General features: G+C 47.8%; 1 protein-coding gene and 1 non-coding gene across 4 annotated transcripts; both read left to right on the top strand.

The window, feature by feature from the left end:
- The first annotated feature begins 1,698 nt into the window (after positions 1–1,698).
- On the top strand, positions 1,699–18,928 carry RAB19 (RAB19, member RAS oncogene family). Of its 3 annotated transcripts, none has more exons than XM_047763704.1 (4): positions 1,699–1,833; positions 3,893–4,105; positions 7,198–7,381; positions 17,679–18,928. In XM_047763704.1, the coding sequence occupies exons 2-4, from the start codon at positions 3,905–3,907 to the stop codon at positions 17,942–17,944; spliced, it is 651 nt and encodes a 216-aa protein (XP_047619660.1). In that variant the 5' UTR covers positions 1,699–1,833; positions 3,893–3,904; the 3' UTR covers positions 17,945–18,928. The 3 variants fall into 3 exon arrangements, with proteins under 3 accessions (XP_047619660.1, XP_047619662.1, XP_047619661.1); XM_047763706.1 differs by having other exon boundaries at positions 1,699–1,805; positions 17,679–18,366; XM_047763705.1 differs by having other exon boundaries at positions 1,699–1,822; positions 17,679–18,366.
- Positions 16,113–16,219, top strand: LOC125117834 (U6 spliceosomal RNA). The gene has a single exon (XR_007132741.1). It is a non-coding gene; the product is annotated as a U6 spliceosomal RNA (small nuclear RNA).
- Positions 18,929–25,991: the final 7,063 nt, after the last annotated feature.

Below are 25,991 nucleotides of genomic sequence, written 5' to 3'. Positions count from 1 at the left end.
GGTAAGTCAAATCATCATATACAGGTTTCCTGATGGAATCATGGAAATAAATATTCTTATAGAATGAATAAACTGTCATCTACTTACTTCAGTGCCAGACCCAACCCACAGGTAGAAACACATTTTCAGAGTTCCCTGGTGGTTCAGTGAGTTAAGGATCACTGATGTGGTTCCAGTCGCTGCTGTGACTAAGGTTCAATCCCTGGCCCTGGAACTTCTGCATCCCGTGGGTACAGCCAAAACAAACAACCAAAAAGTTGTTTGGAGTTTCCGCCGTGGCACAGCGGAAATGAATCCAACTAGTGTCCCTGAGGTTGTGGGTTCGATCCCTGACCTCGTTCAGTGAGTTAAGGAACCAGCATTGCCGTGAGCTGTGGTGTAGGTCGCAGACGCAGCTCTGGATCCCGTGTTGCTGTGGCTGTGGCGTAGGCTGGTGGCTACAGTTCCGATTAGACCCCTAGCCTGGGAACTTCCATATGCCGCAGATGCGGCCCTAAAAAGACAAAAACAAACAAACAAACAAACAAAAAAACTGTTTTACATCGTCGGCAGTACACAACTGGTCCAAGCAGCCCACAAAACAGTACTGGCCCTTACGACATGGACTGCCTTCTGAGTTCTGCTCCATCTCTTGAGTAAAAACACTGGTTACAACCCACATTTTCATCATGATTTCATGACTCGTTAATGGGTCTCGGCCACGGTTTGAAAACTCTATACCACTTTAAATATTGCATCAACCCGGACTCTCTGTTTTGCATATTGTGCCTATAGCTTAACTGCCTACTCAGTCCATTCCACATAGTGGGGAAAGTCTCGTCCCCAGGCTACGAGAAGCTGTCACTCTTCCAGACGCTGTGGGGGGGAAAAAATAGCAAGGAACATTCACCTCAGCTCTCTGCTTTTTCTGCCAGGATCAGGAACTGACAAACTCCAGATCGCCCTCGAAGTTAACCTTTATTCTGTGGTAGATTTGAGGCAAGGGGAGACGAAAAAACACATTCCTCAGTTCTTTGTTGCCCTGCAAATTCCAAGTTGTTTTAGTTTTTTAATCTTCTCTTTGGATCACCTCCTTTCCCTCAGTGGCTCCTCAGAGATTTTTTTTTTCCTTATTACTCAATGAATTTTATTATGTTTATACTTGTCCAACGATCGTCACAACCAAATTTTATAGTATTTCCATCCCAAACCTTCAGGGCATCTCCGCACCCCTAAACTTGTCTCCTTTGGAAACCATCAATTTTTCAAAGCCTCTGAGTCAGTATCTGCTCTGCAAAGTTCATTGTGTCCTTTTTTTAGATTCCACATGGAAGTGAGAGCATTTGATGTTGGTAAGAGTTATTTAAATCCACGAAGCAATTAAACGGCGGGAAGGCCAAATCGGTTTCCCTTAAGTCGCTGCCCGTCAACTAGCCACCGCAACCCCAGCCAAACAGGGGACCGCAGGAGAAGTTGGGGGTAAGGGCTGCCTCAGCGTAGAAAGAAGGAACAGCCGTTGGCTGAGGTAGCTGGCTACTCCTTTTCCTTTTGGCTTTGCTGGATGACTGCTCTGTGCTCGGAGGAAAACTGCCTTAGCCCAGCCGGAGCTGGCCAGCGCCTCAGCCCCTGCTCGGTGCCCAATGGCAGCTGCTCCGGATCCGAGGCGGGGCGGGGGTGGGGGTGGGGGGGGATACACTTTCCTTTCACTTTCTCGAGCCACCAAACCTGACACCTGGGGACAGAACTACAGTTCCCACCGAGCCTCGAGGCAGGAGGAAGAAGGGGCACGGAGGGCCAAAGGGAAAACCAGGAGAAAGCTGGCAGAGGTGAGAGAGGCAGACAGGTACGCAACAGGTGAGCCAGAAAGGTGCACGTTAGAGGATGCGGGAAGGAGGGCTCGGGGAGGGGTGGCCCTCGCTCGTCGCTCCGGGCAGGGCGTGGAGGCTGAGGTCCAGGGGGCTTTTGCGGAAACCCCGAGGACTTACCTGGAGGAGGTGGAAGGGCATGGGGGTAGGATTTCAGCTCAAATGACAGGGATAAGACACCGGAAGAGGAATGGCTTGCTTTCTTTGAAAAGTCCGAGGGGGAACGGAAAAAGGGTTTTGAGTGTGTCTGGGAGGCGCTCAGAAGAGATGTGGGATCCTCCTTCGTTCGTTTAAAGATCGGGGTTTTTACATACACCTTTTAATGTGTGTAATGACACAGACTTGTCTTCTTCTATGACTTCTGAGTAAAACCAAGTCATAAAACTGGGGGAAATGAAGAAGGGTGTCAGAGGCAAGAAAGAACCATTTGCAGCACAACGAATTCAATCACCAAATGGGATAATGTTTCAGGTATTTTTATGAGCCATTTGACGGCAAACCCATCACAATAGCATCTGAAGAACAGCTGAAGGGTCCCAGGATGTTTGCTTTGAGAGGACTGGCAGGGAGAAAGATTTCAGGCAAGTTAGAGCTGCGCGCACAAAAGAGATTTTTTTCAGCGGGTGGTGAGCTCCTTGCCAGCAGAGATGTTGAAGCATAGGTGGATGTTTAAGCAGAGAGGCTGAGGGTGGGGATAAAATGTCAGGTGGGTGATGGTGTCTGTGGCCACTTTCCAAACCCAGCTGGTCATCAGAATCACCTGGGAGTGTGCCTGTGAGAATGTTTTTAAATCTATTTAGCATATCTGGAGTTCCCGTCGTGATGCAGTGGTTAATGAATCCGACCAGGAACCATGAGGTTTCGGGTTCGATCCCTGGCCTCGTTCAGTGGGTTAAGGATCTGGCTTTGCCGTGAGCTGCGGTGTAGGTCGCAGACGCAGCTCTAGATCCCGAGCTGCTGTGGCTCTGGTGTAGGCCAGCGGCTACAGCTCCGATTCGACCCCTAGCCTGAGAAGTCCATATGCCGCTGGAGTGGCCCTCAAAAAGGCAAAAAGACAAAAAAATAAATAAATAAATCTATTTAGCATATCTAAGATGGGCTCCAGGAATATGTCTATATATACACACAGACACACACACATATATACACACACACACATATATACACACATATATATACACACACATATATATATATATGTGTTTTTTTTTTTCTTTTTAGGGCCACAGTGGTACCGTATGGAAGCTCCCAGGCTGGGAGAGCTATAGTTGCCGGCCTACGCCACAGCCACAGCAACGCCAGATCTGAACCACATCTGTGACCTACACCATAGCTCAGGGCAACACCACATCCTTAAGCCACTGAGCAGGGCCAGGGATCAAACCCACATCCAAATGTGGCCATGTCCTCCTCTGCCATTCTCCTGCTCTCTGTGCCCTCGCTGGAGCACAGGGCACCAGGTCTCAATGACTAGAATTTCAGCTGATGCTGTCACGTGATGGTGTGGGCTGTGTCCTGGGCCCAGCAGAGACTGGCAAGAGGACCTCTCCATTTTGAGGGCATCCCTAAAGCAGGGACACCCCACCTAGACAGGTGTGGCTTCGTGGAGGCTGCTTCCTCTTACCTGGCTGGTAATTAATGTCCTTCTCCCACGAGGACGTTAGTGCCATGAAAACAGGGACCTCACTTTGTCTTGTCCTGTCCTCAGTCAGAATAGTTCCGGCTCCTGATAGCTGTGCACTAAAGAGAGGCCGAGGGACTTCCTGTTGTGGTGCCATGGAAACGAATCCAACTGGCATCCACGAGGATGTGGTTTGATCCCTGGCCTTGCTCAGTGGGTTAAGGATCCGGCGTTGCCATGAGCTGTGGTGTAGGTTGCAGACATGGCTCGGATCCCGAGTTGTGTGGCTGTGGTATAGGCTGGCAGCTGCAGCTCTGATTCACCCCCTAGCCTGAGAATCTCCATATGCCTTGGGTGCAGCCCTGGGGGAAAAAAAAAGAGAGAGAGAGAGGTAGAATTCCTTCTTTTTCTCCTTGGTCTATTCTAGGCAGCCAGAGTCATGCAATTCTCCAGCTCAGCCAGGGCAGCAGATGACAACTTTGACTACTTGTTCAAGGTCATCCTCGTCGGGGATTCCAACGTGGGCAAGACGTGCGTGGTGCAGCATTTCAAGTCTGGGGTCTACACAGAGGCACAGCAGAATACGATTGGGGTGGACTTCACGGTGCGTGCCCTGGAGATCGACGGCAAGAAAGTGAAGGTCAGAGGGCACGGGGGTGGGGCCGCCTCTTCCGGCCCGAGTTCCTAACCCCAAACGCATGCCTGAGGAGTGAAAGATTTATTTTACTCTTTTTAAGTTTGTTTGAAGTATAACCTTGATTTACAAGGTTGTGATCGTTTCTGCTGTACCAAAGATCTAAATATAAAAGATGAAATCAGGAGTTCCCGTCGTGGCGCAGTGGTTAATGAATCCAACTGGGAACCATGAGGTTGCGGGTTCGGTCCCTGCCCTTGCTCAGTGGGTTAACCATCCGGCGTTGCCGTGAGCTGTGGTGTAGGTTGCAGACGCGGCTCGGATCCCACGTTGCTGTGGCCCTGGCGTAGGCCGGTGGCTACAGCTCCGATTCGACCCCTAGCCTGGGAACCTCCATATGCTGCGGGAGCAGCCCAAGAAATAGCAAAAAGACAAAAAAAAAAAAAAAAGAAAATGAAATCATGTAAGTACCAGGAAAAAAATACAATATAGAGTATTTCTTTTTATCATGGTGAAATGGGGAAATTGGGCTTTCAAGTAAGACAAGAACCCAGAAGCCATAAAGGATAACATTGTGCCATCTAACCACCTAAAGGTCAAATTTACATTCTTCTATGTAATCATATAAAGGTCAAATTTCTACATTCTCAAAGATACCATACAGAAAGTCAAAAGTTGAATGGCAAACTGGAAAGAAACATTTGCAAATATAGGGGGGACGAAGAGCTAGTTTCAGAGTTTCCATGTGGCACAGCAGAAATGAATCTGACTAGGAACCATGAGGTTGTGGGTTCAATCCCTGGCCTCACTCAGTGGGTTAAGGATCCCGCACTGCCATGAGCTATGGTATAGGTTGCAGATGCAGCTCGGATCCCACGTTGCTGTGGCTGTGGTGTAGGCTGGCAGCTCCCATTAGACCCCTAGCCTGGGAACCTCCATGTGCCGCGGAGTGGGGCCCTAAAAACACCAAAAAAAAAAAAAAGGGAAAAAAAAAGAGCTAACTTCTTTTTTTTTTTTTGTCTTTTTACCCATTTGTTGGGCCACTCCCGCGGCACATGGAGGTTCCCAGGCTAGGGGTCGAATCGGAGCTGTAGCCACCGGCCTACACCAGAGCCACAGCAACACAGGATCCAAGCCGCACCTGCAACCCACACCACAGCTCACGGCAACACCGGATCCGTAACCCACTGAGCAAGGCCAGGGATCGAACCCGTAACCTCATGGTTCCTAGTCGGATTTGTTAACCACTGAGCCACGATGGGAACTCCAGAGCTAACTTCTTTAACGTGAAAAGAGCGCTGGTAAATATCTAAGAAAAAGACCAACAACCAAATATAAAAAACAGGCAACTTACAGATTGGACAAAACTGCTACTTCACAAATTGTATATGAACTGGCTGATATATTTATGTAAAGATGTAAAAGTACCCATTATCATTAATAATTAAAGAAGTGAAATTAAAAATAATATCATTCACCCATTTGATGAAAAAAAGATCAAAAAGTATTGGTGAAAATGAAATAAATAGATCTTGATTGCGATTCTTATTAAACAGAAACAGGAATAAAAAGAAATTTTAGAGACGAAAATTTTAATATGGTCTGAGTATTAGATGATGCTAAGAAGTTACTGAAAAGTGTATTAGCAGTGATAATGGTGTTACAATGATGTAAGAAAATGTCCGTTTTTATTAGGGACATACCCTGAAATGAGAACAAATGAGATGGGAGGGAGCTCCCCTTGTGGCTCAGTGGTTAACGAATCTGACTAGGAACCATGAGGGTTCCATCACTGGCCTTGATCAGTGGGTTAAGCATCCGGCGTTGCCGTGAGCTGGGGTGTAGGTTGCAGATGCAGCTCAGATCCCGTGTTTCTGTGGCTCTGGCGTAGGCTGCAGCTACAGCTCTGATTCGACCCCCAGCCTGGGAACCTCCATATGCTGTGGGAGTGGCCCTAGAAAAGACAAAAAGACAAAAAAAAAAAAGATGAAATGACACGAAGTCTAGGATTCTCTTTAAAATAATACCTCGAAAAATAAAAATAAAAAATAAATAGGAGTTCCCATCATGGTGTAGCAGAAACAAATCTGACTAGGATCCGTAAGGATGTAGGTTCAATCCCTCCCCTTGCTCAGTGAATTAAGGATCCAGTATTGCTGAGAGCTGTGATGTGGGTCACAGTCACGGCTTGGATCGGGTGTGGCTATGGCTGTGTTGTAGGCTGGCGGCTATAGCTCCAATTCTACCCCTAGCCTAGGAACCCTCATATGCCTAAAAAGCAAAATAAATAAATAAACAAATAAATAAAATAATAGCTCTTCAAAAAAATAAATAAAAATTAAATAGCTCAAAGAGGGAGTTCCCTGGTGGCTCAGTGGGTTAAGGACCTAGAGTTGTAGTGGTGTCACTGCTGTGGCTCTGGTTCGGTCCCTGGCCTGGAAACTTTCCCCATGCCATAACCATGGCTCCCCCCCACAAAAAGATAGATAGAAAGGTGGGTAGATAGAATAGATAGATAAAATCAAAAAGTGAAGCCAGTGTTATTGCCTTTACTGGTATTAATACCAATGGGCAGGCTCAAAAGATAAACTCCAAAATTTAGAGAAGGGATGAGTATGGTGGCAAGGCAGAAGAACAAACACCAGACCCCAGGACACTGGATCCACCTCTCCAAATGATGGGTCCCTTAGATGATGGCTCCCAACATGAAAGCACATCCAGATTACCTGGGAAGTGACTGAGAAAAAAGACAGATTCCTGGGAGTTCCTGTTGTGGCTTAGCAGGTTAAGAACCCAACTAGTATCCATGAGAATGTAGGTTCAATCCCTGGCCTCACTGGGAAAGGATCCAGCATTGCCACAAGCTGGTGCAGCTCAGATCTGGCACTGCCTGGCTGTGGCAGAACCCCCTAGCCTGAGAACTTCCACGTGCCGTAGGTGCAGCCCTAAAAAGAGGAAAAAAGAAAAAAAGACAACACAGATTCCTGAACTGTCCTGAACTGGATCTCTAGAAGTGAGACCCAGGAAAGGATTCAGGTGAGCAGGTTCCCAGCAGGCATGGGAACGCCTGATGCAGACCCCTTCCCGCCCTCCTCCAGATGCAGGTGTGGGACACCGCAGGCCAGGAGCGCTTCCGGACCATCACCCAAAGCTACTACCGCAGTGCCCACGCGGCCATCATTGCCTACGACCTCACCCGGCGGTCCACGTTCGAGTCTGTTCCGCATTGGATTCACGAGATAGAGAAATACGGAGCGGCCAACTTGGTCATTATGCTGATCGGTATGTTCTTTCCAAAGCGTTTAACTTTTTTTTCCTCTCTCCCTCCTGCTGCTGCTGCTGCTCCTCAGGTTTTGCTGTGTTTCCAATGGCGGTAGAAAATGAAATCATAAACCTACACGTGGTGGACAGGACCTCAGAAAACATCTAGGCCAGGAGTTCCCTCGTGGCGCAGTGGAAACAAATCTGACTAGGAACCATGATGAGGTTGCCGGTTCGATCCCTCGATCATTGGGTTCAGGATGTGGCATTGCCGTGAGCGGTGGTGTAGGTTGCAGACGAGGCTCAGACCCCCAGCCTGGGAACTTCCATGTGCCGTGGGTTCAGCCCTAAAAAGCAAAAAAAAAAAAAAAAAAAAAAAAGAAAGAAAAAAGAAAGAAAATATCTGGGCCAGAAATTCCCTTGAGGTTCACTTGAATGTGAGAGTTGGGTGGTAGGAACTTGTTAAGGATACAGATGTCAAGGCCCCACGCTAGAGTTTCTCATTGCAAAGACCTGAGATGGGGCCTGAACATCTAGAGGCAGGTGCACCCCGGCCGATTTGAAACACATTTGTGCAGACCGCACAGGAAGTACTCTGTAGTTTGAGGTTCACAGCCCCCGATGGCTCTTAATCCCCAGGGTAACCACTCAGATGAATATAACGGACAAGACTCTTGAATGACTCCTCACACCTGCTAAGATCCTAAGTGAATCTTAACAACAAGCCAACATCAAAATTAACAGCAACCTCAACCACAGAGTGAACTACCAGCGTGAAATATGTGCAGCCCCGTTGCACATTCTGTCACTTCCCTAAAGTCAGTTTTGCAAGCAGAGCTCATTTTTCCATCCTCCTAAGGACTCTACTGTTCAAAAGGCGGCTGCTTAATGTTGGCGAGTTGGTTTAGGCTCTCGCTACTCAAAGTGTGGTCCTCGGACCAGCAGCATGAGCATCACTTCTTTTTTTTTTTTTTTGGCTGTGCCTACAGAATAAGGAAGTTCCTGGGCCGGGGATCAAACCCGCATCACAGCTAAACCCAAGCTGCGGCACTGTCAATGCCAGATCCGTAACCCGCAATGCCACAAAAGAACTCCAGGATCTTTTTTTTTTTTTTTTTTTTTAGTATTAACATGTTAATTTTTTGAGAGCAGCCTAAGGCTTCTAGCAAAATTGAGGGGAAGGTACAGAGATTCCCCATACACCCCCAACACTCCCAAATGCACAGCCTCTCCAATTATCAACATCTCCTACCAGTGTGGTATGTTTGTTACAAAGGATGAACCTGGAGTTCCCGTTGTGGCGCAGTGGTTAGCGAATCCGACTAGGAACCATGAGGTTGCGGGTTCGGTCCCTGCCCTTGCTCCGTGGGTTAACGATCCGGCGTTGCCGTGAGCTGTGGTGTAGGTTGCAGACGCGGCCCGGATCCCGCGTTGCTGTGGCTCTGGCGTAGGCCGGTGGCTACAGCTCCGATTAGACCCCTAGCCTGGGAACCTCCATATGCCGTGGGAGCGGCCCAAAGAGATAGCAAAAAGACAAACAAACAAACAAACAAAAAACAAAAAAAAGGATGAACCTACATTGATGCTTTTTTTTTTTTGCCTTTTTGCCTTTTCTAGGGCCACTCCCACGGCATATGGAGGTTCCCAGGCTAGGGGTCGAATCAGAGCTGTAGCTGCCAGCCTACACCAAAGCCACAGCAACACGGGATCCAAGCCGTGTCTGTGACCTACACCACAGCTCACGGCAACGCCGGATCGTTAACCCACTGAGCAAGGCCAGGGATCGAACCCACAACCTCATGGCTCCTAGTCGGATTCGTTAACCACTGCGCCACGACGGGAACTCCCAGAATCTTCATTTTAACAGGATCCTAGAGAGATTCATGTGCAATTAAAGTTTGCAAAGCGCAGGTCTAGACAGCTGCTGTGGAACTGAGAAAGAGCTAAACATACTGTGTTTAATGAATTATTTATCCACTGACAAGCATATCCTAGCTCTGGGTTAACTTACCCTGTGAGACCTAGTTTCCTAAACGTGCGACCAGTATTTGCTGAGGTAGTTGTAAAAATTTAATGAGACAACGTGTATACATTGCTCAACAGTGCCTGGCACATAATAAGTGCTTAATAAAGAGTGGAATTTATTCCTAGAAGGTTTGTTTGGGGAGTTCTCATTGTGGCTCAACAGTAACGAACCCAACTAGCATCCATGAGGACGCGGTCACTCAGTGGGTTAAAGATCCGGCATCGCCACGAGCTGTGGTGTAGGTCGCAGATGCAGGTCAGATCTGGCGTGGCTGTGGCTGTGGTGTAGGCCGCCAGCTGCGTCTCTGATTTCAACCCCTAGCCTGGGAACTTCCATACACCGTGGATGCAGCCCTAAACAGACACACACACACAGGCACACACGAAAGAAGTTTGTTTGAAGGAACTAACTCATCTATGTTAGTTCACTAACTCAAATAATGGGGGGTTTATGTTAAGGGTACAAGTCCTTGGGACCGAGGAGCCAAGCCAGGAGCCAAGCCCAGCCAGACTAGGAAGCAGCGTGGAGCCAGGCCATCGCCACCAGCAAGAAGTTGGGGCTGGGCTCTGTGAACCAGCTTCCTCACTGGTGCATCTATCTCCTTTCTCGGGGGCGCAATAGTGTGGGCCTGCCGCACTCTCTCAGCCCTGCACCCTCCCTCCTGGGTACCTCAGAACACCATCCCCCTCCCGCTCTGCATTCTCTCAGCCCCCACCCCCACCTTGGACCAAACAGTCACTGGAAGCCCTGCTGCGCTGCATAGCAGGGGGCCCTGGCCCATTTATCATTACCATCCTGATTCCAGAAAGGACTTGTTACTTATTCTAGAACCATTTCTTCCCTGTCTTTGCCCTTTAAGGCATCATTGAGCCCCTACTGTCTGCACAGCCTTGAAAAGAATGCTACCTTTGGAGTTCCCATAGTGGCTCAGCAGCAACGAATCTGACTGGTGTCTATGAGGACACAGGTTCAATCTCTGGCCTTGCTCAGTGGGTTAAGGCTCTAGCATTGCTGTGGCTGTGGTGTAGTCCGGTGGCTACAGCTCCAATTTGACGCCTAACCTGGGAACTTCCATATGTTGTGAGAGCATCCCTAAAAAAGCAAAAAAAAAAAAAAAAAAGAATGCTGCTTTGGAAATTCATTCTCTCTTGCAACTTAAAAATCCAAGTCAGAGCCTACACCAGGCTTGCCCCTCTCTGCTGTATCAGATCAAAAGCCCCAGATTCCACAGCCAGCTGCCAAAGAACATGCACCTCAAGTTTAGTCCCCTCCTTTTTTTTGGCGGGGGGGCATGGCTTTTCCCACAAGGTAGAAACTGGGAGAGATTTGTGAAGCCAGGCGTGACTTCCACAAGGGGGGCAACTGGAGTGGCCTCTTCTCTCCTTTTACTTCTCACCCCAAGGGCCCCTTTGGGACCAGGAAGTTTTTTTTTTTAAGGACCGCAACTGTGGCATATGGAAGTTCCCAGGTTGTGGGTCCAATCAGAGCTACAGCTGCCCGTCTACACCACAGCCACAGCAACAGTGGATCTGAGCAGCGTCTTCAACCCTACACCACTGCTCACGGAAATGCCAGATCCTTTAACCCACGGTTCGAGGCCAGGGATCGAACCCTTTCTGCTGTGCCACAACTGGAACTACCCCCGCCAAAAAATGTTCTACCTGCCTCAAAGGTATTGCTGAATTGAAAAGTGAGACCAGCTGTATGGCACAGGGAACTATATCTAATCACGTATGACGGCACATGATGGAGGATAATGTGAGAAGAGAATGTATATAGAACATTAATGTATATGATGTATGATTGGGTCCCGTTGCTGAATAGCAGAAATTGACAGGAAACTGTAAATCAACCATAATAAAAAGATGTACTGCTGTCTAGCACAGGCAACTATATCCAGTCACTTGTGATGGCACATGATGGAGGCTAATGTGAGAAAAAGAACGTATGTATGTATGCATGACTGGGTCACTTTGCTGCACAGCAGAAATTGACAGAATAGCTGTAAATCAACTATCAGCTTTTAAAAAGAAAAGATTAAGTGAGGTGACACAGAAAGGACACAGTGCTGAGACTCAGCCAAGGGAAGCTGTCCTGTCCGGATGAAGGGGCAGAACAGAGCAGGTAGGAAAGGACATCCATGCCCCCCCCCCAGCCAGAGGACACCCCACCAATGGTAGTTCCCAGAGAGATGTGAACACGGGCATGTCACTGATGGGAACCACACAGCTTGAATCTCACTAGAAGATGGGTGGGATCTCTCTTCCATGAAATTCACAGGCTTGGAGTTTCCGTCCTGGCTCAGCAGTAATGAACCCGTCTAGTATTCATGAGAACGCTGGTTCCTTCCCTGGCCTCGCTCAGTGGGTTAAGGATCTGGCGTTGCCGTGAGCTGTAGTGTAGGCCACAGATGCGGCTTGGATCCCTAGTTGCTGAGGCTGTGGTGGAGGCTGGCAGCTGCAGCTCCGATTCCACCCCTAGCCTGGGAACTTCCATTTGCCGTGGGTGCAGCCCCAAGAAGCAAAAAAAAAAAAATTAAAAAATAATAAATTCACAGACGTCCCAGGACACCTTGAAGCAAGAAGAACTTGGAAGGTGCCAGGCAAAGGCGCCTGCACGTCCTCTCTGTGCTATCTTTGGAAGGCCACGCACCCCATTCTCCACACCCTGGTCCCCTGTGCTGCTCCACCCCCCACCACCGCCCCCAACCTGACTGCCTCCAGCCAGCAACTCACTTCCTGCCCCAGAAACAGATGGGCCAGAGGAGGGTAACACAGGCCAAGAAGGGATTCCCAGGAATCTCACAACTTCTTCTGGGCATTTACACCCTCCTCTGTCTGTTGTAACAATCATCTCCGCCCACTTCTTTTTTTCTTTTTGTCTTTTGTCTTTTTAGGGCCGCACCTGAGGCATATGGAGGTTCCCAGGCTAGGGGTCTAATTGGAGCTGTAGCCACTGGCCTGCACCACAGCCACAGCCACGCCGGATCCTCAACCCACTGAGCGAGGCCAGGGATCGAACCCGAAACCTCATGGTTCCTAGATGGAATCTTTCCTGCTGTGCCACCAAGATGGGAACTCCTCCACCCCACTTCTTAATTGGTTCTAGAAATGGCCCCAAAGATAATCTGCAAAGCATCCCCAGTGTTCATGACGTTTCCAAGGCCGAGGGCTGACACAACAGCCCTTCCTCTTTTCTCTCAGTGGCCTCCTCACTTTAATCTAGAAGGGTCAGCTGGGTTGTTCCCTTTTAACTCATCTTCCATTCCATTTCCACGGTTCTTCACACAAACGTCTCTTTCTCTCTTGAAAGTTCACCCCAGGGAGTTCCCGTCATGGCTCGGCGGAAATAAATCTGACTAACATCCATGAGGATGCAGGTTCGATCCCTGGCCTCGCTCAGTGGATTAAGGATCCGGTGTTGCTGTGAGCTGTGGTGTAGATTGCAGACGCGGCTCGGATCCCGTGTTGCTGTGGCTCTGGCGTAGGCCGGTGGCTACAGCTCCGATTCAACCCCTAGCCTGGGAACCGCCATATGCCGCGGGAGCAGCCCTAAAGACCAAAAAAAAAAAAAAAAAGTACATCAACACTGATTTATCACCAAGGGAACACCTGTGTAAACACCTCCCTCTTCAAGTCAAAAAAGAGAGAATTGCCAGCACCCTCCCTTTATCGGCCTCCCAAGGAGGCCCTCTCCTCCCTCAAAGGTAAACACAACAGGCCTTTTACAGTGACCAACCACTCCCTTCCTTCCCACCTAACCCCACCGGCTCTCAATGCTGCAGTTTCCTTTTGTATCATTTTCGAACTTTATATAAATGGAATCATCCAAATATCTTTTTCGACTAAGCTTCTTTGCTTCAGCATGGAGTTTTATGAGTTTCACCCACATTGAGGCAGGTAACTGTAATTTATTCTTTGGCATAATTTGTGTAATATTCCTTTGCGAGAATATACTGCAGGAGTTCCTGTTAGAGCTCAGCAGTAATAAACCCAACTCGTATCCATGAGGATGGAGGTTTTTGATCCCTTGCTCAATGGGTTGGGGATCCGGCATTGCTGTGAGCTGTGGGGTAGGTCACAGACATGGCTCAGATCCCAAGTTGCTGTGGCTGTGGTGTACCCCTGTACCCTCCCTACTAGATTTCATGGCACCATGTGGCAATGAAGCCTGTATTGCATTAGCAACCAGCAATGGCTCTGGATATAATTCTAGCGGGGCTCTGTATATAATACATCTGCTGCATGTGGAAATTCCCAGGCTAGGGTCAAATCGGAGCTGCAGTTGCCACCCTGCACCACACTCATGGCAACTCCAGATCCTTAACCCACTGAGCGAGGCCAGGGATTGAACCTTCATCCTCATGGATATTAGTTGGATTTGTTTCCGCGGTGCCACAATGGGAACTCCCACAGCTCCATTTGTAACAAACAAAAACGAGAATCAACTCAGTTTCCTTCAGATGGGTGGACTGTAAACTGTGGCACATCCGTACCATGCAGCATGACTCAGCAATAAAAAAGAAGGTACTGATACATCCATCACCTGGAGGGATCCCGAGGGAATCCTGCTGACTTAGAAAAGCCCATCTCAAAAGATGACCTACTGTATGATTCCATTTATACAACACTCTTGAAATGACAAAGTCATACAAGACTTTGATGGAGACGGAGAACAGATGAGTGGTTACCAGCGGTTACCAAGGGGATTCGAGCTGGTGACAGGCGGTAAAGGGGAGCAGAAGGGAGCACTCTGTGGTGACGGAACTGTTCTGTACTTTGACGGCAGTGGTGGTTGTAGGAATCTACACGTGATCAAACTACACACACACACACACACAGGAGGGCATGCATAACTCGTCAATCTGAATAAGCTCTATGGGTGGTACCAGTGGCGATTTTCTGGTTTTGATATTGCACTGTAGTTATGCAAGAGGTCACCACTGGGGGGAACTGGGCAAAGGGCACAGTGGACTTCCCTGAAGATACAGATATAGGTATAGACACACACACATATATACATATATGTATTTGCGACTTCCTGTGACTCTGTATATGTGTTTCTAAATAAGATATTTTAAATGTTTTTCACGAGAGAAGGGGCTAATTCGGGAGAAAAATGAACTAAAGACTCTTTATGGGGACGATACGGGAACACTGGTCTAGCCCATCGTAATAACTGTAGCTTTGTAATAAATCTTGATGTCCGTTAAAACAAATCCGGTGAGAAAGTAATTTCACCTTTAGATTCCTGCCTCAGAGAGATCAAAGTCCAGTGACTAGAGGAATGTAGGGATTGAGGAGGAGAAGCAAAATAAATAGGGCACTTTTCCTCTTGCTGTCAACCCTGGGCTGTGCTGGCAGAACTGCTCATCGAGCTTTCTGGAAGAATTGCAAAAGTTCTATGATGGTTACGGAACACAGACCTTTGTCAAAAGTCATTGATTTTCCTGCTTCGAGTCTGTGCATTTTCTTTTTTCTTTTCTTTTTTTTTTTTTTAATTGTTGTTGTTGCTTTTTAGGGCTGTACCCGCGGCACATGGAGGTTCCCATAAGGGTCAAATCAGAGCTGTAGCTGCTGGCCTACACCACAGTCACAGCAGCAACCCAGGATCCGCGTCAGGTCTGCGGACCTACGCAGCGCGCAGCAACGCCAGACCCTTAACCCACTGAGCAAGATAAGGGATCAAACCTGCATCCTCATGGATGCTAGTCAGATCCGATAACCACTGAGCCACGACAGCAACTCCGAGTCTGTGCATTTTCTTGTATGAAAATTAGAGCTCGGAGTTCCCGTTGTGGCTCAGCAGTAACAAAACTAAGGCGTATCCATGAGGACGAGGCACATCCACACCATGGCACATGCCATCTTCGCCTCCTCTCACTGACTGACTCGGCTCAGTGGGTTAAGGATCCGGTGTTGGCAGTGAGCTGTGGTGTAGGTCGCAGATGCAGCTCCAATCGGACCCCTCGCCTGGGAACCTCCATGTTCCGAGGCTGTGGCCCTAAAAAGACAAGAAGAAAAGAAAATTAGAGCTCAGTCCTTCCCTATTTATTTACTCACACCGTCAGTCCCATCAAGCCTCATCACAGTCTCCTCAGCAAGACCAAGCCTGCCTCCCACCTCCTTCAGCACGTGGGGAAAAGGTGAAAAGAGAAACAAGTTGTGAAGGAAGAAGCAGGAAGACGGAGGGCGTCACTGGCACGGCTGTGACCTTGTCACACTTGGAAGAAATGCTGGTTCCCCCAAATAAAGGGGCTCCACCTGGATGGGCCAGTAAAACACACACCTCCAGCCCGTTCCCCGAACTCCTAAGGATCATACAGGACAGTGAATTAAGATAGCGGCTCCATGAAGGAGTTCCCGTCATGGTGCAGGGGAAACAAATCCGACTAGGAACCATGGGGTTTGGGTTCGATCCCTGGCCTCACTCCGTAGGTTAAGGATCCGGGGTTGCCATGAGCTGCGGTGTAGGTTGCAGACGTGGCTCGGATCTGGCATTGCTGTGGCTGTGGCGTAGGCCGGTGGCTACAGCTCTGATTAGACCCCTAGCCTGGGACCTCCATATGCTGCCAGTGCGGCCCTGAAAAGACAAAAAAAAGATAGTGGCTCCATGAAAAAAGATACATGCACCCTAATATTCCTAGCAGCACCATTAACTACAGCCAAGACGTGGAAATGACCTAAGGGTCAACTGCCAGAAGAATGGACAAAGAAATGTGGCACAGTGCTCGCTTCGGCAACACATACGCTAAAATTGCAAAGACACAGAAAACATTAGCATGGCCCTTGCACATGGATGACATGCAAATTCAAGAAGCCTTCCATTTTTTCCTGCTGTGTAGCACACAGAACTATATCTAATCACTTGTGATGGAACATGATGGAGGATAACAGGAGAAAAAGAACATATATGGGAGTTCCCGTGGTAGCGCAGTGATCAACGAATCCAACTAGGAACCATGAGGTTTCGGGTTCAATCCCTGGCCTTGCTCAGTGGGTTAAGGATCCAGTGTTGCCGTGAGCTATGGTGTAGGTCGCAGACACAGCTTGGATCCCGTGTTGCTGTGGCAGTGGCTGTGGCCGGTGTCTACAACTCCGATTAGCCCCCTAGCCTGGGAACCTCCATATGCCGCCAGTGTGGCCCTAGAAAAAGGCAGAAAGAAAAGAAAGAAAGAAAGAGAGAGAGAGAGAGAGGGAGGGAGGGAGGGAGGGAGAGAGAGAGAGAGAGAGAGAAAGAAGAAAGAGAAAGGAAGAAAGGAAGAAAGAAAGGAAGAAAGAAAAAACGTGTACATATATGTATAACTGGGTCACTTTGCTGTATGGCAAAAAGTGACAGAACATTGTAAATCACCTATAATAAAAAAATGTGGTACATATATATAATGAAATATTACTCAGCCATAAAAAGTGAAATGGGAGTTCCCGTTGTGGCGCAGTGGTTAACGAATCCGACTAGGAACCATGAGGTTGCAGGTTCGGTCCCTGCCCTTGCTCAGTGGGTTAACGATCCGGTGTTGCCGTGAGCTGTGGTGTAGGTTGCAGATGCGGCTCGGATCCCGCGTTGCTGTGGCTCTGGCGTAGGCCGGTGGCTACCGCTCCGATTCGACCCCTAGCCTGGGAACCTCCATATGCCGTGGGAGCGGCCCAAGAAATAGCAACAACAACAACAACAACAAAAAAGACAAAAAGACAAAAAAAAAAGTGAAATGATGCCATTTGCAGCAACATGGATGGACCTAGAGATGATCAGACCTAGTGAAGTCAGCCAGAGAAGGACAAATATCATGATATCACTTATATGTGGAATCTAAAAAAATGATACAAATGAACTTATTTACAAAACAGAAACAGACTCACAGATATAGAAAACAAATTTATGGATATCAAAGGGGAAAGGGGGAGGGATAAATTAGGAATTTGGGATTGACATATACACACTATGGAATATAAAATAGATAAACCATAAGGACCCTCCGGGGTAGCACAGGAAACTATAGTCAATATCTTGTAATAACCTGTAAAAGAAAAGGATCTGAGAAAGAAAATGTATAACTCAATTATTTCGTTGTACAACAGAAACTAACATAACATTGCAAATCAACTATGTATATATTTCAAAAGTGGTTCTATTTCATCTGTGAGTTCATTTTCAGTAAATCTGCCCTCAGTTGCTATTTGTGAATAAATGCATGTGTGCCTATTGCCGAGCTAATACATGTGTTTGAAAGTGTGCCTTAAGAAAATAAAATTAAGTTACTCACCGGGATGTCGGCTTCTCTCTCACTTCTAGGGAACAAATGCGACCTGTGGGAAAAACGGCACGTTCTGTTTGAGGATGCCTGCACACTGGCTGAGAAATACGGCCTCCTGGCTGTTTTGGAGACGTCCGCCAAGGAGTCTAAAAACATCGACGAGGTCTTCGTGCTGATGGCCAGGGAGCTGATTGCCCGCAACAGCCTGCCCTTGTACTCGGAGGGCGCCCTGAGCAGCCTGCCCCTGGATTCCAGTCCCGTTCTCACGGTCGGTCCGAGGGAGAAGACCCAGTGCACCTGCTGAGAATGGTCCCCAGGCTGCTTGCGACCATCAGGAGCCACCTGAAACCAAGGATGCGGGATGAGTAGACCTTGGTCTGCTGAGTAGACTTTGGACCCCAGCAGTGGACTCGCCGCATGTCCCTACTCCTTCTCGCCTTCGGGGGGCGCACCTTGGCCTCGACTCACACCAAAGGCCAGAGCGCTGACACACAACAGGGGCCCCACTGTTTTTCCGACTTTTCATAAGACTCCATCCCCCCCTCTCTCTCCCCAGCCCTTCAGCTGTTTTCTTCTGAACTTTGCTTTTCACTTGAAGAAGAGGGTAGTGGGAGTTCCCATTGTGGCACAGCAGTTTAAGAACCCAACTAGTGAGTTCCCGTTTCGGCTCAGAAGGTAACAAACCCGACTAATATGCATGAGGAGCCAGGTTCTATCCCTGGCCTCGCTCAGTGGGTTAAGGATCCAGCGTTGCCGTGAACTGTGGTGTAGGTCACAGACATGGCTTGGATCTGGCGAGGCTGTGACTATGGTATGGTCCAAAAAAAAAAAAAGGTGGGTGAAGGAAGAAAAGAGGACTGAGGGGAGGGAATGTTTGAAACATTCGGAGGGGTTTAAAGCAGCAGGGGCGTGGGAGGATGGGGGGAAAGCCTGCAGTGAGAAGTCAGAGGCTGTTAACTTGCTTCCCGATGTTCCCACTGTGGGCTTTAGTTTGGGAGCAAAGCCTTTGATCTAAATACTGTCTTGCCAAGTTGTCAGGAGCCATGTGATGGCAAGAGACTCGGATACACTTTATCCTAGTTGGGCTGATTTGACCACCCTCCCGGGATCTCCCCTCGGAGATGCCTACGCTTTCTTTCTAAGACACCCGGTTATCCACTGGATCAAGTCTTTTCTAAATTGAAACTAAGGTGGCTCAGAGATAAACCAATAGCGACCTGGCTGTGCGGCCACCACGTTCCGTGTTCCCTCTGGAACCTATGAGTAATAAACTTTGTTTTTTCAAAGATCCCTGATGGTTGCTCAGTGTCTTGCAATCCTAGTAGAGGCTACAGAGGTCCCACAAGAGGCCGGGAGTTCTCTTGAGACACAGCAGGTTAAGGATTCCCTTATTGTTACTGCAGCAGCTGGGGTAGCTGGTATAGCTTGGTCGAATCCCTGGCCCCAGATATTCCACATGCCAGCATGTGGCAAACAAAACAAAACAAATGAGTCCCCTCAGGCATTTCTAGCCTTAGCACCACTGTCAGTAGGCACAAAACAAATAGCCACTAGCCACCTGTGACTCCTGAGTACTTGAAACGTGGCTAATTCGAATTTGAGCTGAGTTCTAAGTGTAAAATACATACCGACTTTTTGAAGATTTAGTACCAAAAAAAAAAAATCTTCCTAATAATATTTTCTTTTTTGGCTGTACCCACGTCATGCGGAAGTTCTAGGAGCCAGGAATCAAACCCACTGCCACTGCAGTGACAATGCCACATCCTTAACCCACTGAGCCATGAGAGAAATCCCCTAATAATTTATATAGCAACTATACGCTGTTGGGTTTTAGGGGGGAGGGGCACCCAGGACACATGGAAACTCCTGAGCTAGGGATCAAACTCATGCAACAACAGTGAAAATGCCATATCCTCAGTCCACTAGGCCAGGGATTGATCCCGAAACCTCATGTTTCCTAGTCAGATCTGCTTCCACTGAGCCACCATGGGAACTCCATCGAAAACTTTAAATTAGGCGCTCCCTTCGAGGCTCAGCGGAAACGAATTGGAGCTGTGGTCGCCAGCCTACACCACAGCCACAGCAACGACAGATCTGAGCAGCGTCTGCAACCTATCACGGCAATGCCAGATCCTTAACCCACTGAGCGAGGCCAGGGATTGAACCTGCGTCCTCATGGATGCTAGTCGGATGCATTTCCGGTGCGCCACAACAGGGATGCCAGTAATTCCTATTTGTAAAATGAGATGAGACACGGAGATTAAGGTCACAAGGTACAAAGCGGCAGAGCCAGGACTCAAACCCAAACAATCTGGTTCCACTTTTTTTTTTTTTTGTCTTTGGCATAACCCTTGGCATATGGAGGTTCCCAGGCTAGGGGGTGAATCAGGGCTGAGCTGCCAGCTTATGCCGGTCACAGCAACTCGGGATTTGAGCTGCGTCTGTGACTTACACCACCGCTCATGCAACGCTGGATCCTTAACCCACTGAGCAAGGCCAGGGGTTGAACCCGCATCGTCATGGATCCTAGTCGGGTTTGCTACCACTGAGCCACATGCGAAACCCCCCAGAGCCCACTCATAACAATTATGCTCCACTCGCTCTCAGATAGAGACCAGTGTCAGCTTTGGGATCCACCACATTAGTTCCTCATCATCCTTTAAACACACACACAGACATACATACTCATTGCAAGAGAAACTCTCATACAGACATTTCAATACCCTTCAAAGGAAAGCTGTGCAGCTCTCTATGCAAGAAGCTGAGGGCAGCACTATTCACAATAGCCGAGACGTGGAGGCAACCTAAGCATCCGTCAGCAGGTGAGCGGATAAAGAAGACATAATGTGTACATATATATAATATTAACACATGGAATCTTAACCATTAAAGAATGAAATAATGCCATCTGCAGCAACATGGATAAACCCAGAGGTTATCATACTAAGTGCAGTAATGCAGAAAGACAAATACCATATGATGTCACTTATACGTAGAATCTAAAATAGAACAAGTGAACTTATTTAGGAAACAAAAACAGATTCACAGATATAAAGCCCTGTGGTTGCCAAAGGGGAGGGGGTCAGGAAGGGATGGATTTGGAATATGGGACTGGCAGATGATTCTATTGTATACAGGATGGGTGAACCACAAAGGTCCCACCTTACAGCACAGGGACCTATAGTCAATATCCTATAACAAGCGATAATGGAAAAGAATATGGAAAAATACACATGTATAACTGCATATGACTTTACACCAGAAACTAACCAAATACTTTAATAAAAAATAAATACATCCATAAATACATAAAAAGCTTCTGCTGAAGAGGAACTGTGCCTGAAATAAGCTTGGCCCAGGCTGAAGACACAGCCTTTTCAACAGGGATGATGTTGGAACTCCAGGTCCCTCATACATAGGGTGACATGAGTGATCCACGGGTGATCTGGGGCAAACCAGGCTGGCTTCTCCTACCCGCCCGAGGTTGAGTCATCACAACCCGAAGCTGCAGTCGAGAGGGCGGAGAAGAACTCAACCCGCAGCCCACATCACGCATCCTGCAGGTCTTTTGCAAACCACCAGGTGATTTCGAAGAGGTTCTGGGGATTCAAATTACCCAAGGCAGTGCCTGCCTCATTTTTTTCACTTTCAAAAATATCGGTGTAATCTGTGCAAGAGCCTGTGATCAGTTATTGAATGAACGTGCGTAAATATTCTCAGTTCACAAATGATTCATTTGGTCAGCTTACCAGTCAGCAAAAGGGGAACTGCTAAGGTATTTTTGACACCTTTCACTTTCATGGGTGTTTTTTCTTAACCTCAGGCTGTTTTTTATTTACTTATTCATTCATTCACTCTTTTTAGGGCTGCACCTGCAGCATATGGAGGTTCCCAGGCTAGGGATCCAACTGGAGTTTCAGCAGTCGGCCTGGGCCACGGCCACAGTAACACCAGATCCCAGCTGCGTCTGGGGCCCACACTGCAGCTCGTGGCAACGCAGGACATTTTAACCCGCTGAGCGAGGACAGGGATCAAACCAGCATCCTCATGATAGCTAGTCACCTTCTTAACCTGCTGAGCCACAGTGGAGACTCCTACAGTTTTATACCCAAAAATAATTGCCAAAGGCTGGGAGCACCAGCGATTGTGAAATTAAAGTGCAAGTTAAGAAGAAACACCGACTAGGTGATAAATCTTCAAAATCCTCCAAAGACTACTCTTCACCTGAATAGAAGTTGCTTTTACTTATCATTATGACTTTCATTTACTTATTCTTACATAATATATCAAGATGTCTCTAGAACTTGAAAGACCGACACTTAAAAGAGACTGCAGGAGTTCCCATCATGGCTCAGTGGAAATGAATCCGACTAGGAACCATGAGGAGGCAAGTTTGATCCCTGGCCTCACTCAGTGGGTTAAGGATCCGGCATTGCCGTGAGCTGTGGTACAGGTCAGATCCGGCTCAGATCGGCATTGCTGTGGCTGTGGCAGCTGCAGCTCCGATTTGACCCCCTAGCCTGGGAACTTCCATATGCCACGGGTGTGGCCCTGAAAAGACAAAACAAAAGAAGAGACTGTAGAGTGATGCTTATATTCGATTACTTTTTCGTTTTGGGGGAACAAAAATTATCCACATGTTAATTTTTAGAAAGTTGTTGGCAAATTGCAGCCTGAAACCTTCTCCTCTCATTTAGACACGAAACTCCAATGACAAAAATAAAGTTTATGACATTTGTTAGAAACACCAAACCAGTTATTTTTTTCACAAGCACAGAATACAGATATCCTGCATATAAGGCCTTGTGTGTGTGGCAGTTGCCTGTCAGTATTTTGTTGTCTCTTTCCAAACCAAAACATAGATTATTTTAAAATTCAGCATTATTTTAACATAAATAAAAGTAACTTCAAGAACACCATTTTAGTGGGAAAGAATCACTGTATCTGAACACAGATAAAGAATTGCACTCCTAGTGACAGGTGCACAGTATTGTAAATGGAATGAATGCCACTGGCTGAATTGTATGCTTAAAAAATGGTTCAGTTGGGAGTTCCCTTCATGGCTCATTGGTCAATGAACCCGACTAAGATCCATGAGGTTGCAAGATCGATCCCTGGCCTCAATCAGTGGGTTAAGGACTTGGCATTGCCTTGAGCTGTGGTGTAGGTCACAGACATAGCTTAGATCCTGAGTTGCTGTGGCTATGGCCGTCAGCTGTAGCTCCAATTTGTCCCCTAGCCTGAGAACTTCCATAGGTCACTAGTACGGCAATAAAAAGCAAAAAGCGAAAAAAAAAAAGGGTTGAGACGACAAATTTTGTTATGAATATTTTACTACAATTTTAAAAATTAATAATGCATAGAGAGTCCCCTGGTGGCCTAGCAGTTAACAATTTGGCATTGACACTGCTGTAAGCCCTGGGCATGGCCAAAAGAAAAAAAAATGTATCACACCAAAACCCAATGAACTGTGCACCTCAAACGTGTGAATTATTGTGGTATGTGCGTTCTATCTCACTAAAGCTGCTAAAAAGTGCTTTTAGGAGTTCTGGGTGCGGTGCAGCAGAAACGAATCTGACTAGGAACCATGAGGTTACAGGTTCGATACCTGGCCTCGATCAGCAGGTGAAGGATCCAGCGTGGTGGTGAGCTGTGGTATAGGTCGCAGATGCAGCTCGGATCCTGAGTTGCTTGTGGCTGTGGTGTAGGTTGGCAGCTGTAGCTTGGGTTTGATCCCTAGCCTGGGAACCGCCACATGCCGCTGGTGCAGCCCTAAAAAGTGGGGGGAAAAAAGTGCTTTTAATGAGCTCAAAAAGGTCTTCAGTTTGCTCTGCTCCCCCGTTGCTATGGCTCTGGCATTGCTGGCAGCTACAGCTCCGATTGGACCCCTAGCCTGGGAACCTCCATATGCAGAAGGTGCAGACCTAAGGACAATAAATAAACAAAAACATTACCCATTACCACGATTTTAACACGGAAGGCAAGGGTAGGGAAGAAAGTGAGTTAGCAAGTAAAAACAATGTAAGCCCTTTTCAAAAGGGCAAATATATCATCAGTCTTCCTTTAAGCAAATCATTTTTTCCTACAAATTCACCATTTTACATTTTAGACTATGATCACTGTTGTTCAATTCAGTAGGTACACGCCCTCTGGAAGTCAGTCTCTAAGTATTTACTGAGTGGAACAAGATTTTGATTAAAAGGAAGCAAAATCCCATCACTTGAACCTAAAAACACTTATTTGTTGAAGTACCACAACGTGTATCTCTTCTAAACGCACTGATAAGGGAGCTGCATTAAGACCTGGCTAGTCCTGGGGAAGATGGACCCTAGGTATTTTCAGTTGTCAGCAATGAATCTCTTCCTATCATTCAATTAAAAGAAAACAGCACTGGCTTATTAATGATTTACTACAGAGCACTTCTTCTGAGATGTGAGCCTGTTCAAATGTTTGTGAAATAAGTCCTGGACACTGTGGAAAGTAACAAAACATGGCCACTGCACAAGAGTGACACATTAATCACTTCAGCTATAGCTTACAGAGGATTTCCTAAGTTTTTAAAGATTATTTTCCCAATTAGAGGTGAAGCCCTTTCTTGTGCAAGCCTATGCAACCTCAGAAACAACTTCTCATCTAGCTACCTGATTTAAAACAATTTAACTAGGGAGTTCCCACTATGGCACAGCAGAAACAATCCCACTAGTATCCATGAGGATGTGGGTCTCAATCCCTGACCTCGCTCAGTAAGTTAGGGATCTGAGCTGTGGTGTGGGTCACAGACACTGCTCAGATCCCAAATTGCCGTAGCTGTGGTGGAGGTTGGCAGCTGTAGCTCCGATTCGACCCCTAGCCTGGGAACTTCCATATGCCAAGGGTGCAGCTCTAAAAAGCAAAAAACAACAACAAAAACCCAAAACAAGCCTCAGGTGCTTCGACATACTTAACAACTACAGGAGAAAACCACACTCCTCCATTCACCCCGGAAGCTGGCGTCCTATGTCGCTCAGAAGTCAGCCGAGCACCCCGGACCTTCTCCCTCCTCACACTGTGACCGGGGCCAGTGGAACGTCCACCTTCTGAGACATCATCAACTGCCATAAAAAGGGTGAGAAGTGAGGAAAACCATGCACTGGTTCTTCAAACTTAAAACACATCACTTCTGGAGTTCCCATCGTGGCACAGGAGAAACGATTCTGACTAGGAACCATGAGGTTTCGGGTTCAATCCCTGGCCTTTCTCAGTGGGATAAGGATCCAGCATTGCTGGGAGCTGTGGTGCAGGTTGCAGATGAGGCTCAGATCTGGTGTGGCTGTGGCTCTGGCGTAGGCGGGCAGCAACAGCTCCGATTCGACCCCTAGCCTGGGAACCTCCATATGCCTCAGGTTCGGCCCTAAAAGGACCAAAAAATAAACAAGTAAATAAATAAATAAATAAAACACATCACTTCTGCTCCCACATCAGCCCATGAAAGTTAGATGTGCTTTCTCTCAACTGTGCAGCCGGAATAGACCTGGAAGTTCGAACCAGTACAAATATTTTCGCCAATGACGTTGTACCTCCTCCCTCCCCCAAGGCAGCATTTGCTTCCCTTTCCCCTCAACTGTTTTAAAAAAAAAGAATCTCTTGTTTCGTCCACGGGAGCTCATCGCAGATGAAAACATCACTTACTGCATGTGCGGCAGCAGGAAAGAGCCTGAGGTCACAGTTTCGTGCAGGTGAGGAGGCGACGGGGGAAAGGACCATTGCCAGCGGTCCACCCCCCCCCCCCCCCCCCCCCCCGGCCCCGTCAGTGAGCTGCTGCAAGAGCTCCGTCTCGTGCAGGCAGTGATGGGGTAACGGCGCCCATGGAGGACGGGCTGACCCCTGAGCGCCACAACCCTGAGACACAAGAGAGCTGCTCCTACATCCACCGACCTCAGCTCCAGCAGGAGCCTCCACCACAAACTCACCAGCGGGGAAGCTAAGCTGCTGATGGGCCTCTTCCCGCTCTCTGGACACCAAAAGGCAGAGGCTTTCGTGCGCCCACCCCCAGATCCCCAACACGTCTTCCTCGCATCGAAAGCGCTCCAGCAACTCTCTGGGAGGACGTGTGGTCCCCAGCATCAAAGTGAGCCTCGGGCACTTCTGGGAGGGAGCAGCTTCGGCTCAAGATCCCCTGGAAGGAGTTCACTGAAACGGACTCCTCAGCCGACCTTTAGCTGCCACAGCTACAAGTCACATAATTCCCAGGGGCACAAACATTTTCAATTTTACCAATTCTTAATAGTTTTAATAACTATTACTTCAGAAAGACAAATATCATTCGGTATCATAATATATCACTTACATCTAGAATCTAATAGACAGCACAA

The sequence above is a fragment of the Phacochoerus africanus genome, chromosome 16 (genome assembly GCF_016906955.1).
Source record: "Phacochoerus africanus isolate WHEZ1 chromosome 16, ROS_Pafr_v1, whole genome shotgun sequence".
Classification (NCBI taxonomy): domain Eukaryota; kingdom Metazoa; phylum Chordata; class Mammalia; order Artiodactyla; family Suidae; genus Phacochoerus; species Phacochoerus africanus.
The sequence above is the reverse complement of the archived record's forward strand: the minus strand, read 5'-3'. Positions and strand labels throughout refer to the sequence as shown.